The sequence below is a fragment of the Diospyros lotus genome, chromosome 3 (genome assembly GCF_014633365.1).
Source record: "Diospyros lotus cultivar Yz01 chromosome 3, ASM1463336v1, whole genome shotgun sequence".
NCBI lineage: Eukaryota > Viridiplantae > Streptophyta > Magnoliopsida > Ericales > Ebenaceae > Diospyros > Diospyros lotus.
In genome coordinates this window covers 40,427,128-40,448,389 of record NC_068340.1, presented here as the reverse complement: position 1 = coordinate 40,448,389, position 21,262 = coordinate 40,427,128, and the positions used below count along the sequence as shown (strand labels likewise).

Below are 21,262 nucleotides of genomic sequence, written 5' to 3'. Positions count from 1 at the left end.
CATTTTTATATTTGCGCTGGAGACGAAAAGGATAAACGGATACGAAATAGAAACGTATAAAGATAAATAAATAAAAAATATGAGTTTTTTTTAAATATAATTTTTAATATAAAATTTAATTATTTAACAAAAAATAAATATAAATTTCATCATCTATTTAAAAAAAATAAACATAAGTTATTTTTATCTCTAACATGATCTTTGGATCAACAGAAATTATTTTCATCTTTAATATGATATAAAAAGAAATATGTTTAAAAACATATTTTTAATAATTATATAATATTACAAAATAACTTTAAAATATTTATAAAATTATATAAACAGCTTAATAACATTTATTTAATATTTTAAAATAAGAAAAGTTTCATAAATACCAAAACGATATTATTTCAATTATTTTAATGTTTTCTTGCATGAGAGCTTCTACTTATTCATAAATTTTGGTCTAATTATAAAAATTTATTTTCTAATTTAAAATGACCAAAATTTCACTTATTTCTAAAAATTAAAAAATATAACAATTTTATTACAACTACAACTTTCTCTCCTCTCTTTTTCTCTCCTTTCCTCTCTTTTTCCCATCTACATATAAAACTTAAAAAAATAACTAATTACAATAATTAAATTCATATTGATAGTAAATATTATTTAAAACCTATATTGTATCGTAATATTAATAAATTTAACATCTTATTCGATACAATATTTATGTATATATAGGAGTGAGTAAAATTTCAATTTAACTAAATAATTAAACAAAACTAACCAAAATTTTCAACTTGATTTGATTCAAATTAAGAGTCAGTTGGATTCTTAAATTTGTAATTCGCTTATTTTAGTTTAATTTAATTTTTATATTAAAAAAATAAAATAATCAATCCAACTAAAGTATCATTTTTTTACTCAAATAAAAAAAACTTTGTAATTGAATAATATTATTTTTATTGAGTAACAAATCTTCTTAATCGAAAAATATTTTTAAACTAAAATCTATTTATATAAATTAATCCATAAATATTTCTAAACTAAAATCTGCTCACAAAAAAATTGAGATAAACTTTGTAATTGAAAAATATTTTTAGACCAAACCAACCAGATACTTACCCCAATCCAACGTCACATGATTTTGGTTTCAAAAATTATGTTTCCCGGTGAAATCATCCTTCAAGCTCTAGCCGGAAAAAGGCATCAGATGCCGTTAAATTCACCGTTGAGAATCAAATCAATCATACTCCAAATGAACAAGACACAGTCATGCTACCGAAAGCAAAACCAGAGTTTCTTTAATTACTGGAAATGGACTTACACTACAGAGCTTTGTATTTGTAAAGCGGCCAAACCTTTACATCCAATAGATCCAACAATTCAGCACAAAACAAAACCCTATCTAACTGTTCAAGAGCTAGTGAACTTGGTGACGGCCTTGGTACCTTCAGACACGGCGTGCTTGGCCAATTCACCGGGCAGGACAAGCCGGACAGCAGTCTGGATCTCGCGCGAGGTAATGGTCGGCTTCTTGTTGTAGCGAGCGAGCCTCGAGGCCTCCTGCGCGAGCTTCTCGAAGATATCGTTGATAAAGCTGTTCATGATCCCCATAGCCTTGCTGGAGACTCCAATATCCGGATGCACCTGCTTCAGGACCTTAAAGATGTAGATCTTGTAGGTCTCGACGCTCTTCTTCGTTCTCTTCTTCTTCTTGTCCCCAGCGGACGATCCATCCTTCGGGAGCTTCTTCTCAGCCTTTGGCTTTTTCTCCGCCGGAGCCTTCTCCGCCGCCGGCTTCTTCTCAGCGGGCTTCTTATCAGCCTTTGCCATTGCAGATGGAGTGGAGATAACTGTACTTCGCTGAAACAACACGAGAGCTTAATCGAGCAACGAGAACGATGCTTTGGCGAAGTGGCGACGCAGTCATTATATAGTGGTTTAGAGGTGGAGTGTGATTCGTTGGGTTTTCTGGACGCGGATCGTGGATTTGAACCGTAGATTCTCGGATGTGGCAATGGACGCTCAGGATTGTCTGCGGCTAAATTCTTTTGAAATTGAATTCCGAGCGGTTCTTTCGGGGCTGGAAATAACTCGTCTCTTTTGGCGGTAGCGTTTGAAAAAATTGGAAGGTGGTGCTAGCGTGCGCCTGGGATGCGTAATTATAAGAACTTTCAAACAAAAATTTAAACATAAGATATCTCCTTACAAATAATCTAAATTATATATAATTTAAGTGTAATTTATTAAAAAAAATTAGGGCATCGTTTCGGAGTTTTCAAATTTCAGTTCGGACAGGCTGAAATTTGATTCCGTCTATGTTTTTAAAGTTTAGAATTTAGAGTTTATTAGTAAATAGCATTATTTATTAGTAATAAATAATAATATACTTGTAATATATTACTAACGTGTAAACTAATTATTTTTTATTTAAATTGTTTTATGAAAAATTTGTTTGAATGAAATATAAAAATGTATATATTTAAATTTTCATATTAAAAACCAATAAAATAATATTTAAGTTCGATCTTATCTTCAATTTTTAATTTGACATTCTTAGAGTAACTCCAATGAATACACCAAATCCAATGACAACTTCAATTTGGTATCCAAGAGCTCTCTAACAAATAGACCATTTTAGTATTGGGCACAATTCTCAATCACCAAATTTGGTGTTGAGTGAGCAATATAACACTAAATTTAGTGTTACATTATTCACGAATATCATTTTTTTTTTCTTATTTTTAATTTTACCCCTTTTTATATAATTTCAAAACAACTTATTCATTTTATATTCTTGATCATTTTTATTATATTTGTATATTTTGATTAATAATTAAAAATATAAATTAAATTATTATAAAATATATATATAGATGAAAATATTTTATTAAGGTTTATAAAATGAGTATAATATTGAATATATTTTAAAATATTTAATATATTTCATAAATATCATGTTAATATAAAATAACTAAGTTTATTTATGTATATGAAAGTTTTGTATTTCAATAATTACTCGATAAAAATAAAATATTCTTAATATAAAAAATCAATTAATTAATATTTAATATTTATGCTAAGTTAAATAAATAAAATAATATTTATTAAATATTTATATATATAATAATCTTTAAATATTATCTTTACACCAATTTGATATTACACATTGAAGACAACACCAAATTGGTGTTGAAAAAATTGGTGCGGAATACTATTGGATACCAAATTGGCGCTAGATTTAGTGTCCAACATTAGAATTATTCTTAGGAATTTCGGTTTCAATTTAATAATAATTATTTTTTTTTATTACCTTGATAATGAGTTTCCACATTGTTCATTACATTATTTAGCATCATTATTAGTACTTAAATTTTGTAGTTCATAACAAATTAATCATTTTATTTTAATTTTTATTATCATGGTCATTAAATTTTAGTTTGTATTAAAATTCAGTATTTTATTTAATTTTTTGTCAAGTTCTATTAACAAAAAATTATATTAAAATTAACATAATCTCTATAATCAAATATAATATGACCAAGAAAATGGGTTCAACCTAAGATAGTTAAGCTAAAAAATCCCAAGAGATCTCCATCTTGGGGTTTTTTCTCGAGTATTCTTAGGAGACCCTTTTATTGGTCTTTTTGAGGTTATAAGATATAGTTTTCAAGAAATCGTTTAGATTATGGTATATAAAAAATTAGTCAAATCATTTTACGAGATGCTTACCCAAATGTTAAGAACAAACAACCCTAAAACAACAAATGCTCTTCTACCTATCAATTTTAATTTAATATCCATAAACAGGACTTATCAATTTAATTGAGATAAACAATAACTCATATACAAGCTACATGAATACTTTCATATTTTTGTGTTAAGATCAATTTAAGCATCAAAGGCTCTCAAAGGCTCTGCACTAGAGACATTTTATACCTCTAACTGTCTTATACTTTACAGGTTTCTCAAATATTAGAAACTTAAGATAACACTCTCACTCAATTACAATTTTTAAATTTATTATTATATTTTGACAATAATAAAATAATTTTAGGTTTTTTATTAATTTATGTCACCTCAATTATTATTAACAAAACTTGATAAACAAAAATTGACAAAATAATTTAATTATAGCATAAATTAGAGTTTAATAATAATAATAATTAATTTTGTATGAAGTACAAATTAAGAAACTAATATGTAAGGTTAATGCTATTTTACTTGAGAGCCTCGTAGAAAGGTTTACTAAGAGGGGTAAAAAAAAAAACAATAATAATGTCTCTTACCTAAATGTAAATTTACCCCATTCCCTATAACATTCCCTATACTTTATCCCCTTCCCATAGTTGCTGTCTTTAGTTAGCTACAGTACCTGTCGCTTTCCTAGTGTCGATCATCACTGCATCCTCCATCTTTGAGAATGAGAAAGATACAACAGCGAGCGATTTGAGGCAAGATAGGGCGACTCTAAGCGAGGCAGCATAGTGGTGCGAGGAAGCCAACAAGTGCCGGAGGCAACGGCTATGGGAAGTCTAGAGGAGATAAGAGGTTGCAACAAAGGGGATAAAATTATATTTGGGTGAGGAACATATTTATTTTTTAGTTAACGCATTATCACAAGCGGCCTCATTGTTTGGCCTTGCGATATCAACAAAAAATGTAAATCAGAGAATTCAGCGATCAGTTCGATCCTAAGCTCTGTCATAAATGTAAGGACAGCAAGCGATTTTTAATTTTTAGAATTGCTCTAATTATTGAGATTCCCTTAGCTAGGGCTCAAATATTGAACCAGAGAACTCAAAAAAGAGTACTCTTATACATCCTTTGCCAGCGATTTACCCTATGGCTAAGTGAGGAACATTTTTATGTTTGTGACCCCCCTCGATAGGCTAATTTATGAGGCTTCGGCGCAAAGTAGCAAGACTCAATATGTAATTTGGAGAGCCTAAGCTAGTTTGCCAGCTAAGAATGGTTGCCGATGCGTCCGTGCAAAGGAAGCTCACGCCCATGATATGAACAAATATGAGAAGAGCTCTTGGCAAAGAGGCGGCTCAAAGTGGAGCAAAGAGGCGGTCTTCGCTGCTGAAAGGGGAGCAAAGATACTCGAGTCTCAGTAAACCTTCACAATTCTCTCTGTCTCTCTCTTCATATATAGGTATATGTTATCGGCAATGAAGTTTAACGAAGACTAAGCGCAATGGAACCGTACGTCGGAGATGTTTTCTCGTTCATCCGCCGAGGCCTCTTCGAAGCAATATTCACCGACAAGGTCACCGGATCGAGGTCTGAACTCTGTGTCTCTATAACAACGCACAGACAAAACACGGAGATCCGTGGTCGCTCGCTGATCTGTTTTCAGTTTGGTTATTTGCGTTCTCGTTACTCTTTTAACCATAAATGAAGCCCTAGATTCCGTGGATTTTGGGTAAGTATGGTGTGACTGGCTCAATTGAGGTAAAATTGTTGGCTCACTGGTGGATTGAAACACGTAAATGTGCTTTCTAGCTGTTTTTATACTATTCATTAGTGGTTTCCTCGCGGACCTCATCTTGGCTTTCAGCTGTTTTTCTACAATTCAGTTGTTGCTCGAAGGTGTATTTACTGGTCAGTTTTCTTTGAATGAACAGTGTAGTCACTTTCTGGTCCGAATTTCCAGAAATACACAGAGATTAGTGTATATAAAGTGATGGCATATTGTCTTCGATCGGAACTTCGGACCAGAAAGCAAATGTGAACCTATTCCAGCAGGTTGAACCTATAGCATCGTCTGAAAGTAGATGTTTTAATGGCTCATTCCCTTAATGTGAACTATCAGCGCAATGTAATAGGTTCAATCTAATGAGTTCTGTTATGTTGCTTGGCTCGGGTTTAAACCGGACGCGGGCTAGCAAGGGGCGGGAAGGAAGGGAGGGGGGTTCACGCCTGCCCTCTTATATTTGCCCGCATCGATCAAATATTATGTTGTCCGACATTGATAATATAATATTTTTCTCTATCTAAATTCTAGCAGGACCCCAGATTGGAGCATTCTTTTTGCATTTATAAGTTAAGCAGAGCAGTTCACATTCAAACGATGTGAGCTTCCCTTTCATCCAATTATTGTGAACGGTAAATTTCTCAGATCACTAGCCTTCTTTGTACGAATAAATCATAGAAGTTTTGGGTGAAATTCATATTTTTCTCTCTATTTTTATTTTTTTATTTAAAATTTAAAATTTTTTATTATTTTAATTACACTCGTATCTGTATTTTAAAATTAAAATTTTTATTTGAATATTTAAATTAATATTTAAGTTTTGGCTACTCTTGTTGTGTTTAGGGTATTGGACTTGAGTCATTGAGCCATCCCAGTTGACCAGTGTTGTTGCGTTTCAGTCTAATCAGGGTTCTGTTTTATTTTCTTTGATTTATTTATACTCTTGGTTCGGCGTAAATATATATTTACTATATTGACAGATTATTTTTTAAACAAAAACTAACTATTAAAATTTAAAAGTAAAACGGATTGAGTCTTAAATAATTTATTCTAAGAGAAATATTTTAGAGTAAATAACATTGGCTCTACTTAAACTTTATGCTTTGCATAAATTAGCCTTTATATTTATTATTACTTAAATATAATAATAAATTTATAATTATAAGTGAGTGCCTTTCACAAAGTTTGAGTTTTGAAAGACTTGTGAAATAATAAATAATTTGAGATGTAGGGTATTTTTTGTACATGTCTTTTTATGTTTGAGTTAATTTTTATTGACGCTGGGAGTTGGTCGACCGTGATTTGTCAACCCGTAATGAGGAATGAGTACAAATACCAAGAGAAGAAATAAAATAAAACAAATAACAAATAGTACGTATAAATTTTTTTACGTGATTCTGCTAGAATGATGCATAATTCATGATTGTTCTCTGGTTATTATGACAAAATAATAGTATATTATTATTGTTCATCTCTTATGCAGTGATTTTTGACCCTTATTTTTACTGTGAGATGTTTACAATTCTCATAAAATATAAACACAAGAGGATAATATTATTGAGACAATATGTCTTTCTCAACTGCTTAAAATCGGGAATGAATTCCGCATTATGAGGGATCGGTTTGGCTCAAATAAAACAGATGAACATCGCCTTCGATTATTCTGCGATATTTTTGTTATGCGAGCTGAACGATTTGGCCAGCGAGCTAACGGTATTGCTCGAAGCTCGCTTGGTTTCGCGGTCTAAGATTGGGTTTTAGTAATGTGCAACCTTGCTCTAACGATCTTAACCTTGAGTTTATTGGATTTCGAGAGGTTGGGTCGATCTGCTAGGTTGAGTTCAGCCTATAAAAAGTTATCCATAAAATACCCATAATAGTTTTTAAGATAATATGTAGAAGTAATAAAAATATAATTTAATTCAAATTATAATGTAGATCAATTAAAAGAATTATTCCCTACTTATAGAAATTGATGCTGCTAGGTGAAGAATCATCTACATCTTTCAGAATTATTTGTTATAATTTTTTAAACGTATATCTCAAATATTAGCTAATGTATTATTTGCCTCAGGAGAGTTTTATGAGATACTTAATATTGAACATATATGTTTTAAATTGACGTTAATATAGCAATATAAAATATAATTATTTCAATTATAAGATTCATAATCTCTTCATTGTATTATAAAATATTTTTCAATAATATATAGAACATATCATTTGATGGTGAGAAAATTATTATTTATAAAAATAAAAAAATAGAAATTTCAGTTTAACCTTTAGAAATAATTATTGTAATTTGATTTTCATTTTGTATAGTTTTTAAGAGAAAGACCAATTTTTTTTTTTTTCAACATGGTAACATTAATTTTTCCGAATAACAAAAATAAAAAACACAACACTTTTCGGCCGCTGATTTTTCTCCGCACGAATGATCAGAGGACGGCTTACAGGCTTCCAGCCGCCATCCCAAATTTCTCAGTATATGAACAGCTGCTGCCAATCAAAGTTTTCATCTGATCTGCCCGATACCCATCAAGACCTCAAATCTTCCTCATATTCTACGAACCCTGTCAACAATGGCTTCATTTGCAATCTCATCAAGCTCCACGAAGTTCTTGTTCGCCAACAAGGTACCCCGAAGGCCTGTCAAAAAATCCTCCTTTTCCCCCAAATTTTTATCGCCCGACTAACGTCTGATCTTTTGTGTTCTTTTTCCTTGTCGGAGTTCAGAAACATGCTTTCTCTCTGCAGCCCTCATTTCCCAATCGGATTTCCAGGAAAATTGTTTCCGTCATGGCGCCGCAGCAGTCTGAACGGATGCCAGCCACCACTGGTTCAGTTGGGTTCTGTTGTTTTTCTGTTGAATTGGTGCTTTTGCGACGTGGGTTTTGCGATTTCGTGAGCTTTAATGATGGCTTTTGCGTTTGTTGTTGGTTTAGGTCAAGACTGGGATGACGATGACCGAGAAAATCATGAGTAGGGCTTCTGAGAAACCCCAGCTGAGCCCGGGGGAGAATGTCTGGGTCAACGTGGATGTTTTGATGACTCATGATGTTTGTGGACCTGGCTCCATTGGAATCTTCAAGCGGGAGTTTGGCGAGGATGCTAAGGTAACCATACTTTGTTTTTGATTTTTGTAACCAATTAAGCATTTGAAGGCTTAGTATTTTGGGTTGTTCTATTTGGTTGATGTGGTCTGCATCTTTTCAATCAAAGTGCATCCTTTAAGTATCCTAACTGAAAAATAGGACAACCTGTGGAACTAACGTTTTGGAACTTTAACCTTGTATGGGGCTTATGTTAGTTGAATGTTGAAAAAGTTAGGCAGCACTACTGGAGCTTGCACTCGAATTTGAGAGTTTATGAAGTCAAGGATCTTACATTCTTTTTCTTGCCCCTCTGCTTTAAAGAAGACTGAAGCTGCTTATCCTTCCAATTTTTGTAGGTTTGGGACCGGGAGAAGATTGTGATCATACCTGACCACTATATATTCACAGCTGATGAACGAGCAAATCGAAATGTTGATATCTTGAGGGACTTCTGCATGGAACAGAATATTAAGTACTTCTATGATATTAAAGATCTTGGGAATTTCAAGGTATAACTTTTGGTATTTATACTGTGAATTGCTGTGATTAGACTGTTAATTGATGTTGAATGTCTTTGTAAATTGAGAATAAATTTGATCTAAAAACTTTACAGGCCAACCCTGATTACAAAGGTGTATGCCATATTGCTCTTGCCCAAGAAGGTCATTGCAGGCCTGGAGAGGTGCCCTCCCCACCCATTTCTCTAAATTATTCTAAATTAATAAAAATTATTTAACAGTTATGCTGCTGCACCCTAATTTCAGGTCCTCCTTGGAACAGACTCCCACACATGTACTGCAGGAGCATTTGGCCAGTTTGCTACTGGGATTGGCAATACTGATGCTGGTTTTGTATTAGGCGCTGGAAAGATTTTGCTAAAGGTCTGCAAGTGATCTCTTTCTGTTATATTATGTTTCAGTTGATTGAGCATGCTATAACTTTGTACTCTTTAGCTAATTTTATATGATTTTAATTGTAATTAAGTTTCCCATCTTGGATATTGTGAATGTTTTAGCATTGTTTCATTTTTATGCCACTTATGGTATTGGTAATATGGTGCAAATGGAGTATTGTTTTACTATTTTTGGATATGTGTTATTTAGCTAACAAATTTTGCATGGATAATCACACTTCCAAATCAGGGCCTTTTCCTTTGGACCTAGACTTACTCATTCACCGTGAATTTCTTTGCTCCTGTGTTTGGTCGACTTTCTTTTAAGTCAAAATTTCTGCTTGTTACTTTTTGTTGTTTCTTTAAGTGATTTTTTAGGGGCTAAGCAGGGAGCTTAATGCACTGGGGATGCCCTTATTTTTCCTTTCTAATATTGCTTTTCTTACTTCAATTACATGCAATTTGCTTACATATTCAAATTTCAGGTGCCTCCAACTCTGAGATTTGTAATGGATGGTGAAATGCCAGATTATCTGCTTGCGAAGGATTTGATTTTGCAGGCAAGTTTTGCTGGGAATTTTTATTGTTTGTTTTTGCATGGGCATACATTTCTTTTGTACTAAGTTTATTATTACGTTATTAAGATGAGAATTAATTGTTTATTTTTGTTTGTTTCAGATTTTGTTCAATTGTCAAAGCTGCTTACTTCTATTGTTTCATTTGATGGTTTTTGCAGATTATTGGTGAGATATCTGTGTCTGGTGCAACCTATAAAGCAATGGAGTTTGTTGGCACTACTGTGGAAAGTTTAACTGTGAGTTTACTTAACCTTCTGATGCGTTACCTATGGCCATCCATATCCTGTTATCAGTTTGGTTTGTCACATTATGTCAGTCTTATAACAATTGTTCTATTGATCTTGTGCTGCTAAGATGGAAGAACGGATGACCTTATGCAACATGGTTGTTGAAGCTGGGGGAAAGAATGGTGTTGTACCAGCTGACAGTACTACTTATAAGTATCTTGAGGTTGATGATTGTCATCTCTCTTCATTTAAGCTCCCTTTCTTCTCATCTCCTTCTCCCTCCCCCCCCCCCCCCCCCCCCCCCCCCCTTTCTCTCTCTCTCTCTCTCTCTGAGTGATTGTTACATGACTATATGTTGTCTGGAAGGTTCTTCATTTAGATGTGGTTAATCTGTCTGATTAGTTTCAGTTAAAAACATATGGATGTATATTCCCTGTTGTGCCTTTAGATTTCCTGAAATAATATTTTTCTCATGGTCAATATCAACAAGTATTTATAAATACATTTCACACTATAGCATAGCTACCTCTAGAATTGGTGGACTTACTGTAATCCAAAAAACATTAGTTGAATACGGGCCACTTTTAACTTCAAAATGAAATACAAATTAGCAATAATAGATGTCCTCATTGGATCTTATTCCGAAACCACTGGGAAAAATGTTTGTATATGGGCAGTAGTTACTTCAGGGCAGGGATAGTTTTATCTGATAGGTTGTTTTGACAGGGCTTAATGGTTTTGTTGTTTATTTTGCACAGGATAAGACATCTATGCCCTATGAGCCAGTTTACAGCGATGATGACGCAAGGTAATAAATAGTTGGATCCTTTACCTAAGTCTAATTCAGTGCAGAAAATTTATTTCACCATTATATATGGGATGATCTATCTCCCATACTTATTTTTTGGAATCGCGATGAGTATGTACATCACGCCATAGAATTATTTGTCATCTTAAGCTATTGATCGGTTTATTTCTTTTCTTCAATGCAATTGATGCTATAAATCCTCTGTTGAGCATGGAGCTGTTGAGAACCTGAGCATCAGCATTATATTAATAATTATAGGAAGTAAATGATATTGTTTACATAAATGTGAAAATGTTAATTTGCCTAGATGCAGTAGAACTTTTTCTTTTGAAATCTAAGTGAATGACCTTGACAACTTTTGACTTCAACTCTTGCAATATTTGATTATACCTTTTTGATCCAAGAAACTGCACTCCAATATTGGTCCACGTCTATGAAATATGTAGGTCCCTATATCATAATGTTGATAAATATCAGGGCAGACATGGCTTGACTGAAAAATCTAGTAGGATGAGAGTGTATCGTTCTCCTAGAGAAATGTAGCCTACCTGAAACTTATATGCTTATTGGTAAATTTTGAGAAACATGTTCAGAAATTATACAGGGGTTTTCCTCCTGTAGGGTTCATGCATATCAGGGCACACATGGAGTGTGGATGAGACTTGATCATCCTATTAGAGAATTGTTGCCTGCAAGAAAGATAAAGTGCTGCTTGTTAGTATTTTTTTCTTGAGAAATAAATTAATAAATTATATGGCATTTTTTCACTTCTGCAGGAAGAACTGGAAATTTTAATTCAAGCTTAGCATCGGTTGTGTTTGCTAACGTCATGATTATGTCATTTAGTTTAGTAATGTTACTCTGCTTGTGATAATATTCACTTGGCCCAGATTTCCATAAATCCACTAACAAACTAGTCTTCCTCTGGATTTCCATAAATCACTATGCTTGTTTGCTTGAGAGATAGACGGAGGAGAGAGAAGTGTCTTTCTGCTTATTGGATTCAGGATAGAAATAATTATAAGAAAAATGAAAATGCATATTTTTGCCATATGCCTGCTAGAGACTTTCTTTTACTCCACGAATTATGCAGTGAACATCCATTTCTTAAATGATTAAATTACTGCTGTTTCGTTCCCCGCTCTCCTCCATTAGGGTAGGGGAAGAAAATTGTATTGGGAGAAAGGTAGTGATTAGAATGCTTATATAGGTGCAGCCACCAAACTCTACTTTTTAGGCAATCACCTCTCAATTCAATCTTTTGCCTTTGTATGGCAACACCCATAGAGTGGGATCCGCAATGGGAGATTTTTTTTTGATAAGGCTAAAGATGGAAAAGCCTAGTATGTAGAAGGTTTCTAAATAGGGTGGTAATAGAGCTGAGAGTTATGAGACCGACTAAATTATACCACCTATGCAGTGGCTGACTAGAGGTGAGGACTAGTGGAGCCTTTATGAAATTCATCAATGTAGACACATTTTATCCTGCTTTCAAAGATCCGCCCAATGGCATTGTCTGACCTTGCTCCAACCATCATGGCATTAATGGTTCAGCTGAATCATTAAGGCATTGCTATTAGACATCAAAGTGCTACTGCCTCAGATAGTTTGATTTCATTTTCTTTTGTAATAGTGCCATCATTGTATTATCTATATGGTGCAAACCCTTTTGAATCTACGTGCTTCTGTTCTACAAGAGTGTAATTGCTTGCCGTGGTATAAAAATTCAATAGTTAGATTACTTTCATTGCACTGAGTAAAGGATAGGGAAAAAAATCCAAGTTAGTTTATGACTGTGTGGAAGAAAAAACGTTTTCTTATTCTCGCACTGAGTAAAAAATGTTTTCTATTGTTTTGCGTTAAGATACATAATTATTAGTGGCGACTTTGTTTCTTTGTCTCCCAGGTTTCTTTCAGAGTATAGATTTGATGTCTCAAAACTGGAGCCATTGGTGGCAAAGGTGATTTAAGAGTGATATTCTGAGCTCTAGTTTCTAAGAAATTATTAGTTTTTGAAATATTGGTAGTTCTGTCCATTTTAGTTACTCATACGCTATCAAATTGCACAGCCTCATTCTCCTGACAATCGGGCTTTAGCAAGGGAATGCAAGGATGTGAAAATTGATAGAGTCTACATTGGATCTTGTACTGGAGGAAAAACTGAAGATTTTCTTGCTGCTGCAAAAGTTTTCCTGGCTTCAGTAAGATATGAAATACCTCTTTTATTTGTTTCCATTATCATGGAGTTTTGCTGATGTTATGCTGATAATCACATAGACGTCACTTCTTTACTAATCAATTCTCTTGGGTAGTGAAAACAATAACATGGCATCTTCTAGTGTTTACAGTTTGAGATTTAAATCGAATTGGTTTTTTGGTGCATTTTACGGTATGAGAAGCATTTTTCGGTGCATTTTGCCTTTCTTGAAATGAATTGTTTGTTCTTTGTTGAACTGTATTAAATTGGAGTGGTTAGGTGCAAATCTAATTTGTAGCGCCTGATGAAGATGGGACAAGATATTTATATTTTTGTATTTTTTCCCACGTTCATTATATTGACAAGCTATGTTTTAGGCTTAGGCTGTTTTGTAAGACTTTTTTTTATTCATTAACATAGAGCTGGAAGGGTTTGCATGTGGAAGATCTTCCTATTCTTGAGCTAAAAGCAATTGTATATTGAGCAGGGCAAGAAGGTGAAAGTTCCCACATTCCTTGTTCCTGCCACCCAAAAGGTTTGTTATTTTAGGGACATTTTTCAACTCTTTCCAATATGATTGGAAATATAATATTTTATTTTTGTATGTTCAAATTTTCAGGTGTGGATGGACGTATATAGTCTTCCGGTACCAGGATCTGGTGGCAAGACCTGCTCCCAGATATTTGAGGAGGCTGGTTGTGATACACCTGCAAGTCCTAGTTGTGGTGCTTGCTTGGGTGGCCCTAAAGACACTTACGCACGCATGAACGAGCCTAAGGCAAGTTATACTTTTCTGCTTGAACATGATTGCCCCCCAACAGCCATAGCTTTCTTACCTTTAACCTCCAAATAGATAAAAAAGAAAATAAAAAAAAAACTATTCTAGGGAGTACGATACCTCTATGCTATGCCACGACTTAGTGAGAGCCTTACTGCTTCGTTGCAAGTTCTCCGTGAATGATTTGCATTAGTAGCTCTGGCTCTTAACCTTCATTGTTTTGAGTATAAGGTATTTGATTCTGTTAGCACGAACGGGATCGATCCTTAGTTACCCTTGGTGTTTAAATGGTAAAGAAATGTCATTAGTTTGTTATCTCTTGGTGGTTGCTTTTCAGTGGATAGACTCCCAATAACCTCATTCAGCTTCAACTAATGAAGCATATGTCAAAGCAAGCAATTGTTCTCTAATTTTTACTTATTTTCCAAGGGATGATTTACTGAGAAGATTTCAGCTAAATATCATAAATAGTCACTGAACTTTGCATTAAGGTACAAACAAATTACTAAATTTCAATTTATAGTGAAAAAGTCACTAAACTTCAATTTAATATATAATTTTATACCATTATCAATTGTCATTAAAAGAAACTAACGGAATGTTGATATGATTAATAACATGGATGGCTAAATAACATAAATGGTCATTCAATTTTGTATTTTGCATTAAAGTACAAAAAATATTATTAAACTCTGCACTAAAATATAAAGTCATTAGTATTTCGCTAGTCTCTTGTAACGGTAATTGACGTTAATTGTAGAATTATATTCTAAATTGACGTTCAATGTTTTGATTATAAATTAAAGTTTAGTGACTATTTTGTATTTTAGTAGAAAGTTTACTGACTATTTATGTTATTTAGTTAGAATACTGTTGATATTGTAGTTAATAGGATGGAGGAAGAACTGTTCACATCTTGTGTTGGGTGGATGAAACCTTGCAGGTATGTGTGTCAACAACAAACAGGAACTTCCCGGGTCGAATGGGGCACAAAGAGGGCCAAATCTATCTAGCTTCTCCATACACCGCAGCCGCCTCTGCTTTAACTGGCTTTGTCACGGATCCAAGAGAGTTTTTGCAGTAAGCAGCCGTTCGTTTGACGTATACCTGACACAAAAGCATAGCACTACACTGCACTCAGTTACCTGTTCTTCAAAATTCTGAAACTGCTTTGCTGTATTGTGGGTTTGTAATGTGACATTGAAGAGGATGGTTGTATTGTCGTGTTGTGATGATCCTGTTGATGAATGAAGAGAGAACAAAGCCGCCAGAATAATTATTGCTGCAAGCAGCTGAAGAGCTGACTCTGGATTTCTTTAATTTCTGTTGTTTTTTGTTTGTCTGTGTGTGTGGGCAGGTTGGGGTTAGTAAAATTTTAGTTAAACTGAAATAATGAAATTGAATCGACTAAAATTGGTGGTTTTGTTTTGTTCAATTTATAGACCGATTTAGTTGAATTTTTAAATTTGAATTTGTTAGTTATTTTGGTTCAGTTTTAATCATCTTATTGAAAAAAAAATTAAATTAATGGAACCTTCGAAATCTGTTTGCAAATAAAGTAAAAGTTCTTAATCAAGTAATATTTTGTTTATTCAAGTAATATTTCAGTTTATTTATAAAGAAATAAACTGAAGTACAAAATACAAGTAGTATTTGTAATCTAAAAGTATATATATATATATATATATATAGCCTCATGCAGAGTAACACTATATATGGTCACGTGTTGAAACAGACTGAACTATAGAGACTGACTGCAGCGTCCTCCCCCACCACCGCGCCGCCTCATATATGTATATGTATGTATGTCATGGGGATGTTTATTTCAGATTTGCCCATGAAAATGAAGATCATTGAGCATACTCCTAAAGAAATGTTCACGGCTCATCGCCGCCGCTCCCGCCGCCGTATCCAGACCCGTAGCCCGAGCCATAGCCGGACCCGTACCCAGAACCATTGCCCGACCCACCTCCGCCGCCGCCGCCGCTGCCTCCTCCTCCGCCTCCACCACCGCCATGGCCACTCCCGCTTCCATATCCGGAGCCGCTCCCGTAGCCAGAGCCACTCCCATAGCCGGAGCCTGAACCTACGCCGCCGCCTCCTCCCCCACCCTTTCCCCCACCGCCGCCGCCGCCGCCTCCCTTCCCGCCGCCAGACCCATATCCCGACCCGTACCCTGAGCCCGATCCATAGCCAGACCCGGAACCGCCTCCAGAACCCTGACCGCCTCCGCCACCTCCACCGCCCCCTCCTCCCTTACCGTACCCTCCTCCTCCAAGCCCACTCCCAGAACCGTACCCAGAACCATAACCCGAGCCAGCAGGCCCAGACCCATGTCCCGAACCACCGCCACCTCCGCCTCCACCACCTCCGCCACCATTGCGAAGACCCACCTTGGGCAACCTAGCTGCAAAGCAAAGGTCCACAAAGAACATAACCAAGAACGCAGCAACAATGGCCTTGGAACCAGCCATCTCCTTCAAACAAACCAAAATGGGTTAAAAGCCAACCCCTGTTTCTGTGTATGTGTGTGTGTGTGTGAAGGAGATGGGTGTTTGAGGGAATTATGGAGGCGAAGGCAGGGGAGGGGAGAGCTATATATAGGGGTTCCACTCTTTTTAGGATGTTCTTCTTGAGATGTGGAGAGTCATGATGCGTGTGGACGGGGTAAGTACTAGTGGTGCTGGTGAGCCGCGTGTGGCGGTGGTGGTGGCGGTGGTGCTGTGAATATGATAGTGGCAGTGGACGCAGTGGACTGTCTTCTCCCCATCTGTCTCCATGCAGCAATATTAGTTAGTCTTCTCCCTCTCTCTCACTCTCTATAATAATAGTATAATAATGTAATGATGATAACAACAAATAATACAGTTTGCTTCCACTTAATTTTGACTTGTGGAGAGGATAATGGGATGGGACCAATTGGACTCGCTCCAAATTTTGTACTCGTGTTCATACGCTTGGGAGGATAATGGGATGGGATGGGAGGTTGAGCATTTTTGTGATGGAGTCGACTAACTAGTCGCTATATCTTGATAAGAGTCTCAACTAATCCCTATATATATATATATACATATATATATATGCGCCCTTTATGTGTATTTCATAATAAATTAAATTTCGTATTAGTAGATTATGAATTTAATTTTTATCTTACGTAACGAGGTAAAATTTTCACTTGTAATTTATTTTCTTTGTTAAAATCAAGAATACTAGAGGCGAGAAACCACGCGGGGACAGTAATTTTAAGAGAGAGAGCCTTTTTATGTGGTTATAAAAATTGTTATTAAAATGTTTTTTAAAATTAATTTTTGTATATCTTAATCTTGCCAAAAAAATCAAAACAACTAATTTGTGAATTTTAAATAATAATTAATTTCTAAAATAATTTTATCACTGTTTATTTAAAATTTTGACTAGAAAAAATTAAAAATAAACTATAGTTATCAAATTTTACTCAATAAATTTTTATTTAAATTTTTTAATTCTTATAAGGGTGAACATCTGGTAGATTCAATTACCGAATCGAGACAAAATTATTCAAATTAAATAAACTGAACCTTTGTCAAAAATTGAACTAAACAAGTCAATAGTTACTCAAATAAAAAAATCTCAAAAAATATAAAATTATAATAAAAATAAAAAATGACAAAGTACAAACAGATAGAAGTAATTAAAAACGAGTAAAGTTTTGGTTAAATTGAAATAACCAAATTAAACCAATTAATTTTGATAAAAAACAACATCATCTTTAATTTTTTGATTGATTTATTTATTTTAATTTTTTTAATAAAGAAACTGAATTGAATCAAAATAATTAAAAAACTCAATTTTAAAAATTAAATCGAACTAAATCAAATTAATAATTTTGACAAATTCAATTTAATTATTTTAATTTAACTAAATTTTACTCACTCCTACTTAATTCACGTGTGACATAATTTTAATATATATATATATATATATATATATAGTGCAAGCTAGGTGGTACGATGATCAAAACCTTTGTCTCGTCTGTTCTAGCAACTTTGATACAAGTGGAGGCGATAGTAACCCTACAAATCCAAGGCCACAGCCCCCCACTTAAAGGCCACTACACCCTCCCTGCCTACCCAAATTCCCATATAAGTGGACTGATAGCTGTTTTGTCTCCTTTGCGTGGCGTCTAAGCTTAAAGCAACGAGTAGAGATGTTATATGATTTGATGTCTTTATTATAAAATATTAATATTTATGTTAAAAATTATATAATATTTAGGGAGTAAAAAGAAAAAAATAAAGAAATATAGACTTTGTGCTCTTTAAACATTTATTTATGAGCAATCAAGTATTTTCATCCCAAAATATTGACCTTTTGTGATTTTTTTCAATAAAATCTTATTTACATAAAAGAAATAAGTTGGTTTTGGTTTGTGCGTTTATTTAATCTGATTTATTGTTGTAAAGAGACAAATTCGACTTATCATTTATATATGATTCGATCGAGTCCAACATTTCTAAGTTCACGACTTGACTCATCTGAGGGCTCAGCTCATCCCTATAGACTTGTTTATGGGCTTAGCTTGTTGGATTTGTTCATAAACTCAGCTTATCTTACTCATTTTATAAGATAAAATTTGTTAAAATAAGTAAAATAAGATTATATTAAAATAAAATTAAAATATTTTTTGAATTAAGATATGAAATGATTAACATAAGGACATTGAATATTCTAATATTTTTTTGAATACGTTAGAAGACATATATATAATTTTAATTTTACCTGTAAAGTCTAAAATAAATTTATGCGAAGGGGGAGACAGATAGATAAATTTATCTAGATAATTTCAAATAACAAGTCAAATAATTTATTTTTCAAATGTTGACAGATAAATTTAATAAATATAATTAAAAAAATTATTTAAAATATTTTTTATATCTGAATTTTCTTGTCACATATATTGATTATTAAACACTATCTTACTAATTAAACAAATGATTAATTCAGATCATGCATGGTTGATGAGTCCACATGCACTGTGTAATCAATGATTGATCTAACCTTAATGATGTGAGAGAGAGATCAAATCAATTTGCTAATAGATGTGAAGAAAGAATTTATCCCAAATGCGTAATATTATATTGGCACGCGTTTCTCCATTACTAATTATTAAATATTCATTCAAATTAATTAATGATTAATATTTCATATTTGATATGGCTTAGAGCATATCTCTGAAATTTTGGTAGTGTACCACCATCAACTTAAATTTGACCCGTTATATTTTTTAATTGTCCAATTTCGTAATAGTTAGACATTTTTTTATTCAGTCATGTAACATGTGTGATCATACAAATAAATAGGTACCTAATTTTTGAAAAATTATATAATTAAGATACAAAATATGTCAAAATCTGAGTTGAGAGTGTCACAAAGTCAAAATAACAAATTTTAGTGTTGTTTTTATGCTTTAAGCCCATATATATATACCTTTAAACTCGCTCATGTAATGCGTGTAATCATGTTGATAGATGAATGTCTAATTATTGCAAAATTAAATAATTGAGTGACACAACATATCAAGATTTGAATTTGAGGTGTTACATATCCAAAATAACAAGGTTCATGAGCATTTTTATGCTTTAAGCCTATTTGATATCGAAAAACAACAAAATTTATTTAGACACTCTTATAATATTTATGGGTATATTTTTGTGTTATATTACTATATAAATATTATTAAAGTGTCATGATAATATTTTTAATTTGGTAATTTTGAAAATTTTTAACGAGTGTATCAATAACTTGTATAATATAAATATTATTTGTTAGATTTTTTTAGTCAATTTGATTTTTGTTTATTTTTTTGATTTTTCAGTTTGAGTATCTATTTGATCGGTTTAATTCCATTTTTGACATAAATTTAATTTAAATAATTTATTACTGAATTGATTGAATACTAATCCTTAAATAAAATAAAATATAAAAGATTAAGGAAAAGAAAACCCCCCTGACATTACAAGGGGCACCAAGGACCAAACAAAACAATATAAGACTAAGGAAAAAAGTTGATAAAACTATAAGGGTGCGTTTGATTGCAATGATGGAATTTGAGTGGAAAGAAAATGAATTACAGGGAATTAAATTCTAGAGAAAATGAATTCCTGAAAATTAAAAATTTAAGCTGTTTGATTGGTATAATTTTCTATTTAGAAAATGATGTTATTTTTTATTTTTTGGTGTTTGATTGGTAATATTTTCCATAGAATTAGATAATTTTCCTGGTATTTCGTGTTTGATAGGCATTATTTTTCATAAAAAATGACACATTTTCCATGGAATTCAATGGTGAAAATGTATTAAAAAATATTAAATCTTGTATAGAAAAATTAAAATAATAACATTTTTTAAATTAGTTAAATTATTTTCTCAAAAAATGAAACTACAAAATTAATTTTTTTTATTTTCTAAAAAAATAATTTATATATAATTTTTGACATATTCACTTTTTATATATTTATATTTGTTAATTATTAAATTTTTGACATATTCACTTTATATATATATTTATATATTTATAATATTTATATTTATTAAATAACCATCATAAATTTAACATATTCACTTTTTATACATATATTTATAATATTTATTTATTAAATAATCATCTTAAATTTAACTTATTTACTTTTTATATATATATTTATATATTTATTACATTACACACCCCCCCCCCCCCCCAAAAAAAAAACTCCAGCCGCCCAACTCCATTTTCCAATTTTCTGGAAAATTCCATCTTTTCCGCCCAAAAAATTTGATTTCCTTGATTTGAAGAAAAATGACATCACGTGAGTAAAAGTTGGAAAATGAATTCCCTAAAAAAAATGCTATCAAACAATGCAAAAGTTAGAAAATGGGTGAAAAAATTACATTTTCCTTGAAAAATTTAGGCTATCAAACGCGCCCTAAGAGATTTTTGTGTGTGTGTGTGAAATTGGATCGAGTTATAATCAAATAATGGTGTGAGGGGCTGTTACATTATAAGAAAATAAGATTATGGTTTCTGTAGACATAGCATGGTTGATATTCGAGTAGTAAATTATAACCAAGAATACAGGTTCAAGTCATGATAGTTATAATATGAATATTTTATTTTCTTATGGAGTGATTCTTCGTGAGCACCATATCAGTCCAACTTAAGAAGCCACTGTCTATAGCAATTTACCCCCTCACGTACTGGAACAATG

General features: G+C 32.9%; 3 protein-coding genes across 3 annotated transcripts; 1 reads left to right on the top strand and 2 right to left on the bottom strand.

Moving 5' to 3' along the window:
* Window positions 1-1,261: 1,261 nt before the first annotated feature.
* On the bottom strand, window positions 1,262-1,896 carry LOC127797611 (histone H2B.3-like). The gene has a single exon (XM_052330652.1). The coding sequence runs from the start codon at window positions 1,816-1,818 to the stop codon at window positions 1,399-1,401; it is 420 nt and encodes a 139-aa protein (XP_052186612.1). The 5' UTR covers window positions 1,819-1,896; the 3' UTR covers window positions 1,262-1,398.
* Window positions 1,897-7,907: 6,011 nt separating this feature from the next.
* On the top strand, window positions 7,908-15,327 carry LOC127797578 (3-isopropylmalate dehydratase large subunit, chloroplastic). Its single transcript, XM_052330602.1, has 15 exons — window positions 7,908-8,100; window positions 8,201-8,308; window positions 8,410-8,580; window positions 8,916-9,068; window positions 9,173-9,241; window positions 9,324-9,440; window positions 9,937-10,011; window positions 10,188-10,265; window positions 10,384-10,479; window positions 11,015-11,064; window positions 12,971-13,025; window positions 13,134-13,265; window positions 13,749-13,796; window positions 13,881-14,039; window positions 14,983-15,327. The coding sequence occupies exons 1-15, from the start codon at window positions 8,047-8,049 to the stop codon at window positions 15,121-15,123; spliced, it is 1,506 nt and encodes a 501-aa protein (XP_052186562.1). The 5' UTR covers window positions 7,908-8,046; the 3' UTR covers window positions 15,124-15,327.
* A 271-nt stretch (window positions 15,328-15,598) lies between these two features.
* Window positions 15,599-16,751, bottom strand: LOC127797579 (putative glycine-rich cell wall structural protein 1). The gene has a single exon (XM_052330603.1). The coding sequence runs from the start codon at window positions 16,511-16,513 to the stop codon at window positions 15,917-15,919; it is 597 nt and encodes a 198-aa protein (XP_052186563.1). The 5' UTR covers window positions 16,514-16,751; the 3' UTR covers window positions 15,599-15,916.
* Between the last annotated feature and the right edge of the window lie 4,511 nt (window positions 16,752-21,262).